Raw genomic sequence first — 20,148 nt, forward strand, 5'->3', positions numbered from 1 at the left:
AGCTCAATCTAAAATAGCGTAGAAGGACCATTTTATATATAAATACCTATTTTGGTTTTGTGTTGCAGATGTGATGAATGCAGGCTTTGCTACCATTTTGGCTGTCTAGACCCTCCCTTGAAAAAGTCTCCTAAACAGACTGGCTATGGATGGATTTGTCAGGAATGTGACTCTACATCCTCCAAAGTAAGTTAAATCATCCTGTGAAATAGTTCAAGTATTCTGGTTTTAGCAGTCTTGCTTAGCATCTGAAGTTTTTGTTGAAATGCTCGATATAGATGTGCTCTGAAATACAGCAGGTCATAAAATAATGATTTCAGAATCTCTGTAAAGCAGGTAAAAACCAGAATGTATAAAACCGGAAATAATCAATAAAGAGAATTTTGCGATCCCAGTTAAATGCTTTTTTTTCTCACGTTAATTCTGTCTGAGAAAGGAGTGGGTCTGGATACTATATCAGGACTGATATTGTCATTGACAAGTGAAAGTATTTCAGGAGTGGTACAAAACCTAAACCTCTAAGGACAGAGATAGAAAATGCATGCTTTTCTATATCAATGAGGATTATTTGAATTAGTAAACCTGTTTGTTTTTTGTTTTTCCACTGAAAAACCGTATGAAGGTTATTACTACTTTATATGGATTGGTATGCCTTGATCAGATATAACATTGTAAACCTAGAGCTAAGTTTTTGACGTGAATTAACTCTCTTTAATAATATTGACACTATTAGTGTGCTTCTGTAGTACTGACTTTTTGAAAAATAAAGGTTTTGATTCTTTGTCTGCACAGGAGCTTCTTTAGTACTGGCATTCTTTTCTGTCCTCACCATAAACCTCTGAAGAGACACTTTCCAGTTGATTTTGGAAACTGGATTTATAAATGCATCCTCTACCTGAATGTTAAAATAACAGAGTATTCTGGAAAGTGTTTTAACATTTTGTTGGCTGTTACATCACTCTCCATGTATTTCACACAAATCTTTAACTAGTGAGGAAGTGACTCAGTATTTGGATTCATGAGGATGCTGCTATGCAGAGATGCTCTCCTGAGTTACCTGTTGGCATACATGGATACTTAAACTCCTACGTGGTATTACTCTATAGACTGGAAAATACAGGATGTCAGAGATATATTTTGTTGGCTTGCTGGTGTCCCTTTCCAACTGGAAAAATACGGTATTCGGTTTCACCCCGGGGAGTTAATCAAATTGTTCTGTAAGGAGATACGAAGACAGACATCGGAAATTAACTGTCCACTACAGTCTGGACATCAAGCAATCTTTCCTGAATACCACTTTCATGCAACAGACATTCCAAGAGTGAATTAAAATGGTTATTGAATTCCTGTCACTAGCTTAAACTAAAAGGGGTTCTTGATAACGTTAGTTAAAATCTTCGGTCTCCTGTTTTCTTGGCTGCTTCTGAGTAAACAAAAAAAAAAACCCCAGGGTTTTGTAATTTCTAAATGTGTTTTGCAGGAGATTAGCACACAGTGTACCAGATAAAATTTGAAATATACTTTATCATGTAAATGAAGTATGATTCACTTCACTTAGTGCAGAGTGTGTATTAGTTTAAAGGTACGTGTTGAAAAATACAATGTTCTGAAGAGTAAACAAAATTTCTCGTTAGAGTGATGCTATATTTTGTGTTACCTTAGTGATTATGACACATGGAAAAAATGCTTGTTATCGTGTCTAATTTTCTCATTCATAGAGATTTTTAATGAGCACATTTAAATAAAGTCTTTTGCACTTTCCAGCACAGGCAGTTTGAATTGTGTTTGAGTGAAAATGTAATGAATATGAAAGATACTGAAAAATTGTCTTATGGGGACTCCTTGTGGTTTCGTGTAGTCACTTTCCCATAGCTTTTCCACAGGACTGTGCAGAGAAATTGCTCTAAAAAAGCTACAATCCTCTCTGTGTTTTAAAAAAGTAATTTTTTTTGTAGCTTGTTTTTGGTTTTCTGTGCTGCCTAACAAATTCAAACACCATGGCGTTGAGTTAAACTCCTTGCAGGCTCAGTGTGGGTGTATTTTTAAAAGGATTAGGGCTTTGTTTCTGTACTTTGTACCATTTTCCAGTTCGATAATCTGTATGGCTTTAGGATTCTGTGTTACATGTCTGTGATTTTGTGCAGCTTTTCAGAGCCAGGAGGAGCTGATATGATACAGCATCTTCTACCCCTCACTAGTGAGGGAAGTCTCTCAAACGTGTGCTTAGAGCTCGGAAGAGGAAAACCATAGACAAAGTTGTGTTGTTTGCTGCACTCTGCCTGACCTGTGGATGAATTGCAAACCTGAGCTACCAGCAATTTCAATCTCTCAGTCAGTCACTAAATCCAATTTGTGGTGTGTCACAGTGAAGTTTCTCGTATGGATTATAGCAGCAAAATGGGATTGAATTTCCAGCTTTGACCAAGGAGTCTATTGTTTAGTTTTCATTCCTTCAGCTTTGTTCATTTCTTGTGACTCAATGTAATTCACTGTTATAGTAGTATGCATTCTAAAATTTCCCAGTACTATCAACTGTAACAGTAGTAGATCTTGAAAACAGCTGGTAGGTAAATTGCACGCTTTTGGTGCGAAGAGAGATTCTAATGCACAGCATGTAATGGTTTAGTTACTTTTTATTTCTAATTATGAATTTCAGTTTCAGATGTTCAGGAAAAGTTGCATATTGCTGACAACAAAGAATGTGATTTTATTTTCAGATGTTCCTAAGCATTTGCAGATGTCAGCAGTACAAGGGGTATAATTCAGCAGTAATATACACATGCTTTAAATTGTTATCTATCACAAATGTTGGACATCCTACTTCCAGTTTGCTCATCTTGGTCACAGGACTCTCCAGCAATCGTGTCAGTTTTTCCACCAGCGTAACATATTCCCATATTACCCTGCCTGTCAAATAATAGACAGACAGGGACTTTGCTGTAGGGCATGAGGGCAACAGCTTCTCTGCTGGTAATACTTGCTGTCACTTTTGTGGAATGGGTGATGCTCACTACTAAGGTCTGACAAGCTCTCTCATCTCAAAAACATTGTAGATTTTGTTACATCTCATGAAAGCTGAAGTGAACCTGTAAGCTCTCCTTTTCTGTAACATTATCCATCTACCCTGCAAAAGGATTACAGTGTGCTCTCAGGACTGCCAAACCACTCCAAACCATACATTTCCTGGTAGTTTGAAATAGTGATATTCAGGATTAATACAGAAACTCTTTTTAGTTGAAATTAATAAAAAATAAAGCATAAACCAAATTATTCAATATTAAGATGTGGTAATATTCAGTAGGAATAAATGTGGCCTGACCATTCCCTCATTATGTGCGATTAAGGGTCTCATTATGAGGTCTCATTATCATTAGATGTGGATTCCTTTCTTTTGCCTTCCATTTAAAAAGTGCTGTTCAAAATATTTCCTTCAATTTGAAAATGTTGCAAAGGACCAAAGCATTTTCCACATCTATCATGGTGGTCACATCGACTGTGTTAGTTAGCTTTGCATCTGCTCATCTCTGCGTACAATCTGTTTTGCAAAGCACTGCAGAGTGTGCATGTCAGGTCATTATTTGAGTGCTGCAAGATCAGCTGCCTTGTCTCTAGGCTTCTGTTTAGTTTGCTTTTATTTCATCTTTTTACTGTATTGCTTTTTTCCTTTTTCTTTTCTTTCCAGTGGAAATAAATTGTCAGTATATATGCATAGAATTCTCATCTAAACCCCTCAGGAAATGTTTTCTGGAACTACAGATGAATGACACACCAACCCTGGCATGTAATATCATTTTGTACACCTTTTGTGTTGGAAAGCAATCATGGATGATTTTACTTATTAGCCAAGTAGAAGCATGTTTCTGGGGCTATAGTTCACTATATAGTGAATAAGGCAATGGAATTGGACACTGTAATACTAAGATATTAGATATAATGTTTGAAGTAGTATTTTAAACTAAAAGTAACTTTGAAATTAGAACATTTATTTTAAAATATCTTAATTTGGTTATATACAAAGAAAAAAAAAAAGGCAATTTAATTCCAGTAGTCCATGGATTTTTATTCTAGTAAAATGTTGGTGTTTAAGAGCTATGAGGAGTGTAGAAAGTTTCTCATCTGCTCATGCTTTGTGCAGGTGATAACCTCCTTGTGGTTTATGGAATGTAACCTTTTTCATTATGCCCATTTTTTCAAACTCAGGGAGCATTTCCTCACAGAAGTGTGTTCAAAAAATAAACAAGGAAACCAACGAATCCTGAACTGAAACTCTCAAAACTTAGGAAATACCAAAATTAAGATGCTGTGCAGCGCTTTGTGTGGTTATGTGACTTTGCAGCCTTTAGTTACTTCATGCTGTGATATTACTGTTTTTCTATAGGAACCTCTGCCTTCTCTGGTTTAGCTGTTGATGGTCACTAAATGGGATGGATTTGGGTTGAGCATTTGGAGAAGGTACTCTCTTGGTAAGACATGGAAACTAAGGCAATGATTTCAGAAACAAATGAAAAAAGAAGCTACCCTGATTGGAGATTGGACGTGGCACTTGGTGCCATGGTCTAGTTGTGAGGTCTGTTGGAACAGGTTGGACTTGATGATCCTTGGGGTCTCTTCCAGCCTTGGTTATACTGTGATACTGTGATACTGATGTTTGAAGTAGCTGAGTTATAACCAGAAATTTGAGTTTTCCCTTTATCTCACCCCAGAGCTCCTGTAAGTGCTAGACAATTTAGTAAATTTTCTCCTTATTTAACTCTTTCCCAGCTTGGATCCTTTGGCCCAACATGCAAAAATGCTGAATCATTTGAGCTGCAGCAGGTGACAGTGTAAACCTGTGTTTTGAAAGTACTGCATCTCCATACTGATGCAAGCTGGGCTATTGCAAAAGGAGTAACTAATTTAAAAGAAATTGTAGTTCTTGCTCTGATGATGTCTTGGCTCCTGTTTTGCTAAATGCCAATACTGCTCCCTTATTTTAGGCATGTTCCTTAGATTTTCATGAGTTGCTCTCTGGAGCTGCATTTTCCTGTGCACTGACAGGAATGAGTCAAGACAGCTAGTTCAGATTAGCAGGGGTTGTAGTTTAGGTGGGATTCTCCTTACTTGAGTACACACTGAAGATGATTGAATCAGCGTTGCATGGACAGGCTATCTGAGCATTTACTAAAGGTTTGGAAAATCTTTTTATATATACATATAAAGCCAAAATATTTTTATATATACAAAAAAAAACCCTATTTGAATATGGTATATGAGCTTGCCACATGGTGGTAATGTGTCATAAGACATGATGTCTTAGATATGTTTTAAATATTATATGTTTTTATCACCCAGTACAATGTGATTTGAAGTAGTTAGATTTAAAATAACATCTTTCAGACAATGAACAAAAAAGTCAATCCTTCAAAGTCTTTCATATTAATTCCACCTTGTTTGTCTTGCACGTGGTGACAGAGTGTAAAGAAGCTGTGATTCTAATTTAGTCAGCTTACATCACAAGAGACACAAGAGACTATTTCATCAGAGAAACTTCTTTTGAGGACAAAACATACAAGCAAATGTGCTGCCACCATCATGGCAAACAGCATTGCAGCTGAAAAATGATAAAAGAATACAACTAGTAAATCTGCTTGCTGATACAGGCAGAACATAATATAATGGGAAAGAAAAGTTCAATTTTTATACAACATTTTTCAGCCTCAAGTTAGCAGCATATCAAAGAGGTTTACAGAATAACAGAGTATGTAGTGTAATTCAGTGACTGCATTTGTAAGGGTAGAATCTGTTTACACTTCTACTGGGTATGGGTGTTATGATCTATTTTATTACGTGGTCATCAAGAATGATGGAGTTAAACATTTATGTGTGTATTTGTATAGAATCATAGAATGGTTTGGGTTGGAAGGGACTTACAAAGGTCATCTGGTCCAATGCCTCTGCAGTGAGCAGGGACAGCCTCCACTAGATCAGGTTGTCCAGAGCCTTGTTGAGCCTGACCTTGAATATCTCCAGGGATGGGGCCTCATCTACCTCCCTGGGCAATCTGTTGCAGCGTTCCACCACCCTCATGGTAAAGAACCTGTTCCTAGCATCCAATCTAAATCTACTCTTCTTGAATTTCAAACCATTGTCTCTTGTCCTATCACTGCAGGCCTTTGTAAAGAGTCCCTTCCCAACCTGTATCCCTTCAGATACTGGAAGGCTGCTATTAGGTCTCCTTGGAGCCTTCTCTTCTCCAGGCTGAACAACCGCAGCTCCCTCAGCCTGTTGTTGTAGCAGAGGTGTTCTAGCCCATTGATCATTTTTTTTGGCCTGTTGGCTGAGGAGAGGTCTTGATACTACATAAATCAAATTAGGACTTTGGTTTCCTGTGCGACACAGAACAAAGATGGTTTTTATATAGCAACTGGAAAATGTGCTATTTTGAAATCATTCTTGCCTTCCTAGGTTTGTAAGGGGCAGTCAGCATTGGCACTGAAATGATTTCCTTAAAACTGAACAACAGAAAATTATCCAAAGCTGTAAGGCTGTGTGAAGGCTTGACCCAAGTCCTTACACCACTTACGCCCTGTTTTAAGAACTTCAGGAATGCCAAACCTTGGCAGAGAAATTAGTTTCACTATCAAGATGGTAAAAAACCAAAGCATGAAATTGCAGTGTACGGTATTTCTTATCAGTTGGCTGAAATAGTGCCAGCTGTGTTGTAGTATTTGCTCCCCAGGTGTCATATTTAAAGAAATAAATTGGCACAGCCTCTGTTATTTTCTGGCAAACAGGTACAATGCATCTATGTAATGAATAATTCATACCATAAAATGTTCCAAAAATAATCAGCCTTGAAATTAACTTAAGATGGGACTTGATTTACAAATAGCAGATAAGCTTAGCGTAAAGTTAGTTGGTATTAAATCCCCAAATTAATCCAAATGATCAGATACACATAGTTGGGAGAAGATTCCCATAGTGTAGGTGGGAAGCTTAGGGTTTAATGAAAAATAAAGTATTCTAAAATATTTCTGGAATAGATGCTTGGATTAGGTATTTTAGCTCTTCTCCACATGAAAGTCAGTTCTACCAACACCCATGTTACTGGCAGATAGACCCTGAGCATAGGCTTACAGAGTGCTTCTACTTTTCTGGTGCAGCTAACTGCCTTGCAATACTTGAAGGGATCCTACAGGAAGGCTGGAGAGGGAATTTTTCATAAAGGTGTCCAGCAGCAGGACAAGTGGGAATGAATTTAAGCTGAGGGAGAGTAGGTTTAGACTGGATCTTAGGAAGAACTTCTTCAGTATGAGGGTGGTGAGACACTGAAATAAGCTGCCTAGGGAGGTTGTGGATGCTTCCTCTGTGGGGCTGCTCAAGGCCAGGTTGGATGAGGCCCTGAGAGGCTGAGTGTAGTTGAATGGCATCCCTGTCTGTGGCAGGGAGGTTGGAGTAGATGATCTCTAAGGTCCTTTCCAACATAAGCCTTTTCAAGATTGTATGATCAAAAAACATAGGAAAAAATGGACAATACAGTGCAGCATTGTTTTTCCCATAATGTCATCTGAACAAGTCTCTTTTTAACTGGCTGGAAGCTTAACCAGCCAGAAGTTTAAAGAAGCTGGAATACAGGGGTCTTCTACTTCTTCTTAATGAGGTATTGTTGTTCCAAATTCAAAAGCAGGTTTCTGATTTTGAAGAATAACACTAGGATAGATCAAAGAGTATTAATTAAAATGTTTAAGAAATAAAGTACCAATTAGGAGTGTGAACTGGAATGCAAAGATTTTTCTTGGAGTAAGCTTTGTCAGAAAACAGCAGGTTTAATAAACCTGATAAGAATCTGTTTTCCCAGTGGTGTATTCTTAGAGAATGAAGATTTAAACTATGCACAGGAGTTTAAAGTGACTGTTTCTGTCCAAAAAAGCCCTGTTTTAATGGTACTTGCTCCAGAAACTATTTTGTTGGCGTTTTTTTTCCCAAGGTTCATTTTCTCCTTCCCCCTGTTTTTTTCCTTTCAAGAAATCACTTGCTGCTTAACTTCAGTCACTTCTTTTCACAAACAACCCAATAGCACAGATTTTTTTTTCCAAAGCTGAAACTTTGCACATTAATATAAACTCTTTTTCTTAATAGGGAAGCAGTAGTATCATTTAAGGTCTTCTGTAGTGCTGGACATTGTTGACAAAAGGAGAGGAAAAAGGGTTTTGAATACTCCTGTAAAGTGTGATTCATTCTGCTGTCGTTATACACATGCATCTTACTCTACATTTAAATGAGGCAAATTGTTTTTTCAAGAGGCTTTTTGGGTGACCCTCAAATCAAATGATTTGTGAGGTAGTCCTGCTTTTCCTAAGTTGTCCTGAGTTTTGCTTTTTTGAAACTAAACATATGGGATTGAAGTAAAAACAAAGAAGGATGGCTGACATAAGAAGAAGTGTTGCTCACTTATTATCACTGTTTTTAAACTACACACCCATATCTAATTTCCATTGGAACTTTTAAAGAAGTACCTAGTCAGTAAACTGAAAAAAAAATGTAAATCCCAATCATAGCATAATGCTTGCTAATTTTTAATGCATCTCATCTGAATATAAATAATGTAGTAGTTAAATGTCTAACCCCCAAGTTTAGATGCTTAGAATAACTGTTACCTGTTATAAGATAGTGGTTAAGAAAGCAAAACTTCTTCACAGGCAGCTGTTGGAAACACCACCCTACTCCTTCTTTAGATCATGTTTCTAACAAAATCTGCTTAAGAGCGCACTTTGTCTAGAAAATAGCCCTTCTGCTGAATTATGACTTACATTTCATAAGCCATGACAAAATGAATTTACAGCCTACTGCTGTAGCACTGAATGGCAAAGAGGCTCTGCTGGGACGTGTCTGCAATTGGGAAAAATCTGAAAAGCAGCTCACGTCATGTGTGAAGTAAAGACACTAAACCTGGGTTTGTACTAACACATTGGGAGGGAACGAAAATGGAGAGCATTGTTTTCAGCCCTAAGGACCACCCTGCAACAGGAAGGTTTTATACCTCCTCTTTGGTATGCAGCTATGGATACTCTCAAAGGATGTGAGAGAGCTGAAAGACGAGCGGTGTCTGGGAGGGACAAGGGAAATGCTTGCTCCTTAAAGAACTAGAGGCTTTCTCTTTCTTGATTTTGAAAATCAATTTCTAGACATTTATAATATTGAACAGCATTGTGACAGTGAATTTCGTATGTGGTAGATTCACAGTATTGTCAGGGTTGGAAAGGACCTCAAGGATCATCTAATTTCAACCTGCCTACCATGGGCAGTGACACTTTCCACTAGATCAGGTTGTTCAGAGCCATGTCCAGCCTGGCCTTAAAAGCATCCAGGGATGGGGCTTCCACCACCCCTTTGGGCAACCCTTTCCAGTGTTTCACTACCATTATGACAAACTTCTTCCTGACATCTAATCTAAATCTCCCCTCCTCTAGCTTGGATCCATTCCCCCTAGTCCTGTCACTGCCTGACACTCTAAAAGTCCCTCACCAGCTTTCTTTTAGGCTCCCTTCAGATACTGGAAGGCCACAATGAGGTCTCCTTGGAGCCTTCTCTTCTCCAAACTGAACAAGCCCAGCTCTCTCAGTCTGTCCTCACAGGAGAGGTGCTCCAGCCCTCTAATTGTATTGAAAGGTAAACGACATGGAGATGGTAGTTGTAATCCAAGTTTTCTCTGTTTTAGGTTTCTTCTAAGTGAAGTCACAAAAGGAAGATTTACATGTCTGAAAGTCACCAAACTATAGCTGCCAAAGCATCATAGCTTACATTACTGATACACATTCAAATCTACTTCGTCAATTCGGTTGCCTTCCAAGTTCTAGAGTTTCTAAAATAACAAGCCTTTTGAGTATTGCTAATTAGGGGCTTCATGCTGAGTGGAGTCATAAACAAATTTTCCAATAAATTATAACTGACTATGATCTATTAACAACCCTATTGGAAAATTCGATTGTTGTTTACTTAATTAATAGAACACATGTTGATTTTTGAGAGCATCCCAAAAAAGAGATGTGTGAATGAAAGGCTTGTCACTGACTTGAATTTTTTAACCTTTTGAGCTGTGGTTAAATTTGTGGTTTATATTGTATAGGCTGCCAGGAGGGGGCAGTAGCAAAAACCATATCCATTGTGCTTAACCTTCTAATTTGGATAGTCATAAAGAACAGGAGACTTTTGAAAAAGCAAAAGGTGTGTGCCTTGCAATAACATAAAGGGAATCCTCAGAGGTACAAAGGTATATCTAGAGTCTGGCGGCCTCCCATTCCACTCTAATTTTGCAAAGTAGTGTTCTGTTTTTACCAAGATAATTTCTTTATTGAGAAATAGAGCTCTTGCCTTCTGTTTTATATGGAATTGGAAGGCATGTAATTAAAGAAGAATTATGTATCTTAATTCCTCTCTAGTCCAAATTTATTATTCTGCAAATATCTTAGCACACCACCTGTAATTATATTCTGTATGATGGAAGAATTAGATCTTTAATTGTTAGTGTCTGGATAAGATCTGAACCCATCATCATAGCTGCCTAATTACCTGCTCACGTTTACTCTCATGGTTGATTTTGTTTTAAAGCCTTTCAAAAAATTCAGCCATATATGGTGCTTCAAGTAACGTGGCAGTCATCAGTATAATTTACTAATGCTACCCAGGCAAAATCTAATCATACTGAACCAGGAGAGAGAAAGAACAAGAAACCAAAAAAAGTGCCATTTTGTGAAGTGCTAAGCAAGTAATGACTTGTAGCAGAGAGAGGATTTGCTTTTCGCCGTCGTGTTAGATAGGGGTAGTGAGGTTTAGTCGCCATTCTCAAAACAGAGATTCTTTTAGTGCCAGCCACTTTTAATCACATTTTGCAGAAGACAGCTGGGGTGTTGCTGATTTGTGCTGTGTCAGCCACTTTCTGTGCAAAGGAGTGTCTCATCGCTTGGATTTTAGCATTCTGTAGCAGAAAAGTTCCCTCTTCGTAAAAACTGCCTCAGCAAATATCTTGTGTGGGAATATAACTGTAAGAGCATTACAATCAGCTCCACCAAGCAACAACACATATGTTACGTGGAATTTTAAGGTGGCTTTTGAAAAGATTTTTTTTTCACAAACCCCTTAAAATGTATAGTGCATTGTTCAATTCTGGTAGCAATTAAGTTTATCTTAGGTTTTATAGCAAATGTGTCTTTGGTAACTGTTGGAAATTATTACCTGGTTCAGTGGTTTGAAACACCTCTGGGCATGTTCAGAAGGTCTTCAGTGTATTTCAGCTGTGTCAAACAGTACCAAAAAAACTCCTGTATGGAAAGCCTTGGAATCTTTCCTCTAGCCACTAATCTTGTGAAGACTGAAGGGCAGATGGCATCCTTTTAGATGTGGTATAAATAGCCAAAGAAAAGATGTGTCAAAAGGGAAACGGCAAGATAACTTGGTATTTGTGGAAGGTACACACAAGTGTACTTGGAGTGGGTTAATCACTTCACATATTTATTTTTGGAAATAGAAGGGTGTCAGCAGATTGTCACAGTCATTGACACAATGAATATTAAATGTATAACGCATCCTTTGCAGTAAATCAGGATTACATATCAGGTACTGATATTTGCACATACATTGTGTAATAAATGAATATGCAGCTTGTCCTACTGTTTTCTTCTAATATCTCCACTGCTTCTCATAGATTGAAAGTGTTGCAGAAGGCAGAGGAACTTCAGAGGAAAATGATATTCTACGTATTTGTTGGGTTGGTTTTTTTTAATTGCTGGTGGTAAGGAACCCTTTGAAGGTTGTTATGCTTCTGTTATGTAAGGACAGTCTCAATCTTACTTTTAAAAGATGACTGTGAGAAAATAAAAGTAGTTGGAGATTTGGGAGATGTGATTTATTAATTATTTAGTTATCTCACAGGAATGATCCATGTGCTTTCTGGGTTCAGGACAGAGGCTGAAAGGCTCCTTGCTATAGAACAGTAAAATATTCAGCAGCCAATTTGTACCCTTTCTCAGGTACCAAAACTCACCTGGATACATTCCTGTGCAGACTACCCTACGTGATCCTGCTTTGGCAGAGGGTTGGACCTGATGATCTCTTGAGGTCCCTTCCAGCCTCCAATATACTGTGATACTGTGAATCCTTTTACCTGGTGATTCAGTCTCCCATGCAAAGTGACTGCTTCAGCTAAAGACTAGTAAGATGACTTGTGCAATCCCTTGAGATTTTGAAATGTGATTTTGAACCCTCTAAAGAAAAAAAAAAAAGAAAAAGAGGGGAGTGAACCAGGACTTTAGGATTTTTCCTACGATGCTTGAATGTGTTCACCAATTCATTTTGGATGGTAAACTATTGTCTAAAAGTAAGGCAGTGAGTGTGTCTGGGTTTTGGAGGTTTGTTTGTTTGCTTTTACAGTTGAAGAATGGGGGAAGAGTTAGTTCATAGACTTTGGAGAACTTTCAGTGTAGTAAATCTCAGGCTGAGTAAGGGAACTGTGGATAATGCAGGGTAATACTACTGAATTCTGAATAAAGATGGTATTTAAAATACCTTGTTATTTTGTCTACTTCCTGTTGATCAACTTAAATGGATCAATGTTCTGTTACACTCATTTTCATGGATCCTAATCTGAGGTGTCTTACTGTGTGTTTATCTCAGCATTTTGTTTAAGATCAGGAATGCATGTTTGAAAGGAATCACCCAGTTGTCACCTACTGCTAGCCTTTGGTTCACATAATGGAGAGGTCTCAAGAAGGCAAACCAGGTTCTTGTCAAGCGACTCTAAAGCTGAGGATGTATTCTGACCGGTAATAGGCATCAAGGGACAGTAAAGCTGTGGATGTATTCTGACTGGTAATAGGCATGCTGTCTCTGTGACCAAAGTAGTCACATATTTGAAATGTGTAGCTCGTCTGGCTGATCCTCAACACCGACTGACTTGCTCTACAGAATTGTTCCCATGGCACCACAGTACTAACTGGCATGAAGTGACTATAAAAACCACTCTTACATTTGCTGTATCACAGCTAGACTTGTGGTTTAGTTTCATTGACTACAAAAGGGATTTCATGCTTATTTTGGTAAGAGAAGTTGTGGAATTCATATATCAAGCTTGAAAGCCTAAAAATTAACACGTGGGTATGTACTGCTAGCTGTTAAGCATTATCATCTGTGTGTTTGTACAAGCACTTTATGCATATGCTTTTCAATGAAGAATCTAGTTTACAATGTTACTAAGCAACTATATGTAAGAGTAAGGACTTGATGTGTGTTTTCTACCACAGATTTTCTCTGGTAGATGTAATCTTTCATTAAAAAAAGAAGCCCACAACACAAGCAAAATATTTGTGCCTCCTACAAGAAGACAACAAGGTCAACATTTTGAGTGCATTTAGCCTCATCATTCCCTGTATCATTTATAGTGCTCTTAATTCATGAAAAGTGAAGAATTTCCAAGCCTTTTTGAGGATACTTTAACACAGCAGCACTAGTTGTGACCTTTCAGATGCTGTGGATTCAGCAGAAGATGACTGATTAATGTTACATCTTAAATGGTGTCAACTGGAGTGGTCGTTCCCTTCTTAGTAAGCAGCCTATTGTCAGTTTAGCTCAGTTTGACAGGATGAAAATATCCCTATGTTTTAGCTAGCTACTTTATATTAACAATATTTATTTCTTAATATATTGGTATTAATGTATCTATTTAGTAGTATAAAATTGGATGGAAATTTTCATTAATTACTTCAGGGGCACTGACAAAATAGTGTTTCTAACATTTGTTTGAAGCTCCTTAAAGGATGTCCAAGACACTTTTTAATTAGGCACATTCGGGTGTTAGGTAGATCTGAAAAGGAGGGTGTAAGATACAATTTTATAGAAGGCTTTAGAATAAATGGATTATTAAAATACTTCTATAGCTTTTAATTAGTGATTTTTTTTTTCCTGCTTTATCAGTTGGAAATGATGGTACTTCTTGAGAGAGAAAAAAAATAGGGTGGGTAAAAATAATAGTACTGCAAGAATCACCCTTGGCATAGAAGGGAAAATGTGAGGACACACACATTCATAAGAATGAGAAAATTCCACTTGGAAAAAAACCCACAGAAACCCTTATGGGGAGAATGGGGTGCATCAAGAAATGGGGCTGTGGCAAAGTGGAAAGAAGAATGTAGAGTACACACAGAGAGCCTTCCTCCAGAACAGGGTAGTGTGTGTATAGGAAAACTCTGAAGTACAGACAGAAAAGGAAAGTTTAGGGACCTATAAAACTTGTAAAATAAAATCAGACTGCAAAAAATTATGTACTGTGCAATCCCTTTATTTCATCTTGTTACTGGAAAAAGCATTCTGCAAGTGAGGAGAAATGAAAATAAGTCTTGATTTAATAAGTAGCCTTCAACAATTTTATGATGCTTTTGGTGATCACACATTTTAATATCTCTGTTTTGCATGATGTTGGGAAAATCTGGACTTCAAGGAGTTGAAAAGCAAGAATCAATGCTGATGAAGATGTAAGGAGCTAAATAAATATTGCTTAAAGGACTTCTCAAAGGGAAGAAAAAAAAAAAAGAAAGAAAAAAAACCAAACACTTTATGAATGTGCTGACCCTGTCTTGAGAATTAAGTTAGATGGTACAATTTAAAGCTTTGTTCCAACATCTGACAGACACACTCTGCATGCTGATGCACAATATCTGACGATCGTGTGCTTGAAAGAAAGCCTTTTCTGAGCTACATTCTATTTTTGTTAGAATAAAGCAGCTGCTTTTTGGAGCAGAGATCTTCTGAAGTGCTCAATCTTCTAGTTCAAGTTAAGTGTTAGCCATGTACTGTGAGTAAATTTTGTGCGTGCTTTTTCCCAAGCTGCTGAAGTGTAGGAAAGGAAACTACTTCGACCATAAATTGTGCGAATCTGCAGCTTGACCCTGAGAAGTCAAGTAAGTTTGCTGCTGTACCTTACTCCCAAGCTGACACTGCCTCAGCAGTCCAAGAGCATGAAAAGTTTGGGCCAGTTTAACTACTATTTGAACAGAAATACAGATGGGGTAAAACTATTTAACAAGGCCACGTACTGTATGCTGCACTTGGGTCACAACAACCCCATGCAACCCTCCAGGCTTGGGGCAGAGTGGCTGGAAAGATGCCTGGCAGAAAAGGACCTGGGGGTGCTGGTTGACAGCTGTTTGACTCTGAGCCAGCAGTGTCCTCAGGTGGCCAAGAAGGCCAGTGATGTCCTAGCCTGGATCAGGAATAGTGTGTCTCGCAGGAGTAGTGTAATGATGGTAACCCTGTACTCAATGCTGGTGAGGCCATGCCTTGGGTTCAGGTTTGGGGCACTTAATACAAGAAGGACATTGAGGTGCTGGAGCATGTCCAGTGAAGGGCAATGAAGCTGGTGAAAGGTCTAGAGAAAAGATCTTGTGAGGAGCATCTGGGGGACCTGAGGTTGTTTAGTCTGAAGAAAAGGAGGCTGAGGGGAGACCTTCTCACTCTACAATTTCCAGAATGGAGGTTGCAGTGAGGTGAGAGTCAGCCTCTTCTCCCAAGTATCGAGAGGAAACAGCCTCAAGTTGCACCAGGGGAGATTTAAATTGGATATTAGGAAAGAATGATCAGGCATTGGAACACGTTGCCCAGGTAGGTGGTAGAGTCACCATCTCTGAAAGTTGTGGAAAAAAAAAGTCAACGTGGCAATTTGGAACATGGTCTAGAGGGCATGGGGGTGTTGGGTTGATGGTTGGACTTGATGATCATAGAAGTCTTTTCCAACCTTAATGATTCTGTGGTTCTGTGTTTTAGACAGACTGTGAAAATGGTTTGCTATGGTCAGCCCCAATCACTTCTGAAGGGAAAAAACATTGCTTAAGGAAATAACTGCACTCCCAAATGTAGCCTTAGTACTGGAGCAATTGTTCTGCAGCACTGCCTTCCACAACTACTATAGCTTTGTACATTTGTGGCTTTGTACATTTGTTGTTTAGAAGATCTTGGTTTAAATGATAGATGTAAAGTGCCTGCATCGCTCTGTAAGTATGTCCAAGTCAACAGTTGCAGTGTCATGCAACACACCTACAGCTACAGAGTAAACACGACACTTGCTGGGTCATAAATGCTTGTGATGTGTTTGAGAATTTACTCTGTAACTTTTAGGTTGTTTGCCTAAGTTTTTTTAGACAGAGGGAGGAAAAAATGATTCAGAGACATTAAAGCTTTACAAAATGGGCATAGGCTAGGTGAAATATCCTGATCCAGCAGTAGTAAATTCTGTGTGTATTCTCTTAAAGAGCTGTCAGAACTCCACAAAATAACTTCTAGAACTCAGTAAAATATAAAATCAGGAAAAAACCAAACCTTTGTATTATGTGCCTGTAACCTAGTTCATAATAAGAAAAAAATAGAAAAACAATATATAGGAAGAAGTTCTTTGCAATGAGGGTCGTTAAGCACTGGAACAGGTTGCCCAGAGAGGTGATTGAGGCCCCATCCCTGGAGATATTCAAGGGCAGGTTTGACGGGGCTCTGGGCAACCTGATCTAGTTGAGGATATCCCTGCTCACTGCAGGGGGGTTGAACTAGATGACCTTTGGAGCTCCCTTCCAACCCAAGTGATTCTATGATGCTGTGATAAGAAAGCTGCGTGTACAGGAAAAGGGAATAGCATTGAGTTACTCATAGGCAGTGGTAATAGCATAGTACAGCAGTCTGGCCACTATAATTAATATCCTGAGAAGTATTTTTATATTCATATAAAATCTTTTGCTCTGGTGCACCAGATAATTACCAAATTATACAAGACGTATGAGATTTAGCACAAAATGGATAGATGCTGACACTTCTGCCCTTTATTGAAGTAATCCTAAAAATTTCTGGTGATCATGTTCAAGCAAAAATTTTTGCTAGTATTTGGGGCCATATTATACTTGTGTGATCAATGGCTTTAATCCATGATAGTAACAGGAAAGTTGTGCTCCTTTGCATTATGCATATGAGTGTGGTGAAGATGTATTGTGAAATTTGATTCGAGTTGTTGTATCCTAATATGTCTATTATAGTGTTTTAAGAGTTGATATTGAATACATTTCAGAGAATTCTGGGGTCATGAAAAGCAGCTATTGATAAAGGTAGTTGAAAGAACAGCTTTTGAATGTTGGGAAATTGTGAATGATGAGAAAGTTAAAAAGGAAATGCAGTGATCTAGGAGAGCTTGTTTTGAAAGGTGGAAAATTCAGTCCAGTGTGAGGTAGGTTAATACACTGAGTGATGGAAATGTAAAAAATAGGTGAGTTAGAAAGGGGAAAGTTTCAGAGGTCAGTGAATGAGAATGCCTTCAATTGGCAAAATGTTGTGCTGTTTGCTGGTTTTATTTGCATGTGATATAGTTGAAAGAATAAATATGAAAAATGTTGTTTTGAGTGCTTTTTCTAGCTTTAAATGTATGTAAAGTATTAATTTTTCCATTTGAAAAAAAAAAAATCCAAACACATGACCCTGTTTCCCTTTCATGCTTTGTTCAAACACTTTGAGTAAAATATTAGCAACAGTGGCATCCTTATTTTAAAACACCTGTAAAAGTGGGAATTCACCGTTTGACACTTGTAAAGGTAGGTGGATTTCAAAGATGCAAGTTGCTTTGTCAATGCTGTAGCTTGCTGAGTGATAGAGGAATAATAAATTGAAACAGATGGGTATTTATTGGAAGCTTTTTGTAACTTTATTAGTTCCTTCACATTCACATTGTGTTTGAAAGAAAAATAGTGTGAGGCTAAAGAATGTAAGTTTCTATATTTGGAAAATACAGAATTTGATCAAAGGGTTTTGTTTCTCTTTTTAAAAGCAGGCAGAAGTTTTAGAGTTCTGTTATGGTTTATTACTTGAACCGAGGTAGTTTCAGAGTCAGCTGAGAATGAGACCCTGTTGTGTTAACAGTGTATAAACATAGAAGCTGTTGTCCCCTTCTCAAGAGAGAGGAAAAATAGCCAAGGGCAGAAGAACAATGTTGGCTCTGTGTCTGGCAGTGCAGGAGGTCAGCACACGTGCATTAAAGGTTGCATTTGTATTTTTCTTTCTTGGGAGAGGGCAGAGGAAGACTGGAGATTGTCAGATGTTAAATAAAATCAGCATGCAGAGAGTGACAAAGGCAGAATAGAAAGAAGGAGGGAAATTTTACTGCTGTGGAGCGTGACTTAAAAGTGTAAAGGCTGCGTTCTTACCTCATTAACTGATGCAGTGTAAATTCTAGGGATGGCAGTGATTGATCTCACACATAAGTAGATGGAGATAAACTCCACTTTGGAGATTTGCTTTGTCCACCTGTGAAGTGTAGAGAACTAGGAGACAGCTTCTCTTCACTAGATTATACCAAATTCTGGCAGAGATTTCATGAATGGTTTCAAAGCATGCCTTTGGGGTGTAGAGGAGAGTAAGGACAGGTAGGAGTGATGAGGAAGTGCTGCATTGTCTGGACTAGAGAGGCACCTTCATTCTGACCCAGGAAGGCTTTTCCTGTGCAGCACTGAAAAATGCACTCTCAGAGGCTGCAAGCACTTTAGCACTTAAATAGAAATGTGCTAATTTCTTCCCACAGTCCTTCAGCCTGAAGAAGCTGGCTTCATGTTTCAGAAAGGGAAGGGGCTTTTTTTTTTTTTTTTGCCTTTTTTTCCCCCCTCCTTTTGTAAGTCTGAAGAGGGACAAAAAATATTTCTACTTTGCCACTGCTAAAGTCTTTGTTAGTAACTTTGGTTTCCAATTCATTACTGCAGTCATGTTTTCAGAGCCTGGTGTGAGAGATAAACCCTTTGCAAATGAAGACAGCATCCATTTTCTTTCTTCCTCAGGCCACACAGAATTGATTGGGGTAATAAAATGACAGTACCATGTAATATAGTGACGGCTCTTTAATTTGAAAACTAGTTCCAGGCTGATTCAGAACTTGTTTAAAGCTAATTTATGGCTTGTGTAATTTTCAACTGGACGCAGGTAAAGGATGATAGATGAAAACTGATGCAGAGTTAACATAATATATTCAAACCTGCCAGCTTGAAATCATCTATTAAGGGTTTGTGGGTTGAGTAATTTAAGTTTCTTTTTTAGTTTTGTTTTGTTTTAAAGTAGCAATGGTGGAAAAAAGAGTGGATGCTTGGTGAGTTTTACATACAATTGTAAGACGCTATTTCCCCCTCATCCTGTTTCAAATTCAACTTTTAAAGCTTTTTAGCAAAGTATTTTATCCATATTTTATATATATATATATATATATATCAGTTCTCCATTTTCTTCAAAGTCAGAAGCTGTACAGAGTTTCTGTTTTGCATGAGTCAACATCTGTGCTGACAGCAACATGGATTGGTAAACTATTACAGTATTTGGTTACCATAATGTTTACTGTGAACACTCCCTATGAATGTACCTCTCTGTACATACACATCTGTATCATATTTACATATACAATACATATCTGTATACTGTGTATTGATCTTGTATTGAATGGTTTGGATTTTAAAAAATAAAAATAGTCAAGTCCTCAAGCCACAGCATCAGCAGAGCATAAAATGTTAATATTGCCCTTGAAAATCTATCACTTTTATGTAGCTCACACACATGTCCACATCTGGTCTGTAGGCACTGTTGATGTTTCAGCATACTGTATCAGTGATACTTCTGCACAGAAAAGAACAAAACTAAAATTACACTTTTTGCTTCTATTACAGTAGATGCAAATAGCAAATATGCCAAATGAAGGGGAGAAAAGAACTGAATGCTTTGAGGGAGCTGCTACAGTTGGATGCACCTTTGATTTCTCACCTCCTACCAGTCACTCTTGATCTCGGCTGACCTGAATCAAAAAACAAATAATAATTACTGGAGGCCCAAGACTCAGAATTTAACCAGCTACACTTCTGTGTCTGCTGACAAGAACATTCTAACTGGTGCCAAGACTAGCAAGCAAGTTTCATCCCAGGACTAGAATATCCAATGTGTTATGTATTTATGTCAACGTGTAATTCAAGTGACTTCTTGTTTTGGCAGAACTGTGGTCACGGCATCTTAAACTGCATGAACATTTAGGTCATATGGAAGGAGACATAGTTCGAGGCAGGGTTATCGTTCTTGCATAAACATGTCTATATGTTTCATGTTTCAAATCAAGGTCTCATAAGC

General features: G+C 38.0%; 1 protein-coding gene across 1 annotated transcript in view; it reads left to right on the plus strand.

Annotated features, from left to right (window-relative positions):
• The window catches only part of PHF14 (PHD finger protein 14), a 140,538-nt gene that overhangs the window by 85,794 nt on the left and 34,596 nt on the right, over positions 1-20,148 (plus strand). Inside the window, exon 17 of the mRNA XM_054161128.1 lies at positions 69-186. Coding sequence (XP_054017103.1) covers positions 69-186 — 118 coding nt within the window. The remainder of the gene's footprint in view (positions 1-68; positions 187-20,148) is intronic.

Source organism: Dryobates pubescens, chromosome 4, assembly GCF_014839835.1.
Source record: "Dryobates pubescens isolate bDryPub1 chromosome 4, bDryPub1.pri, whole genome shotgun sequence".
NCBI classification, from domain to species: domain Eukaryota; kingdom Metazoa; phylum Chordata; class Aves; order Piciformes; family Picidae; genus Dryobates; species Dryobates pubescens.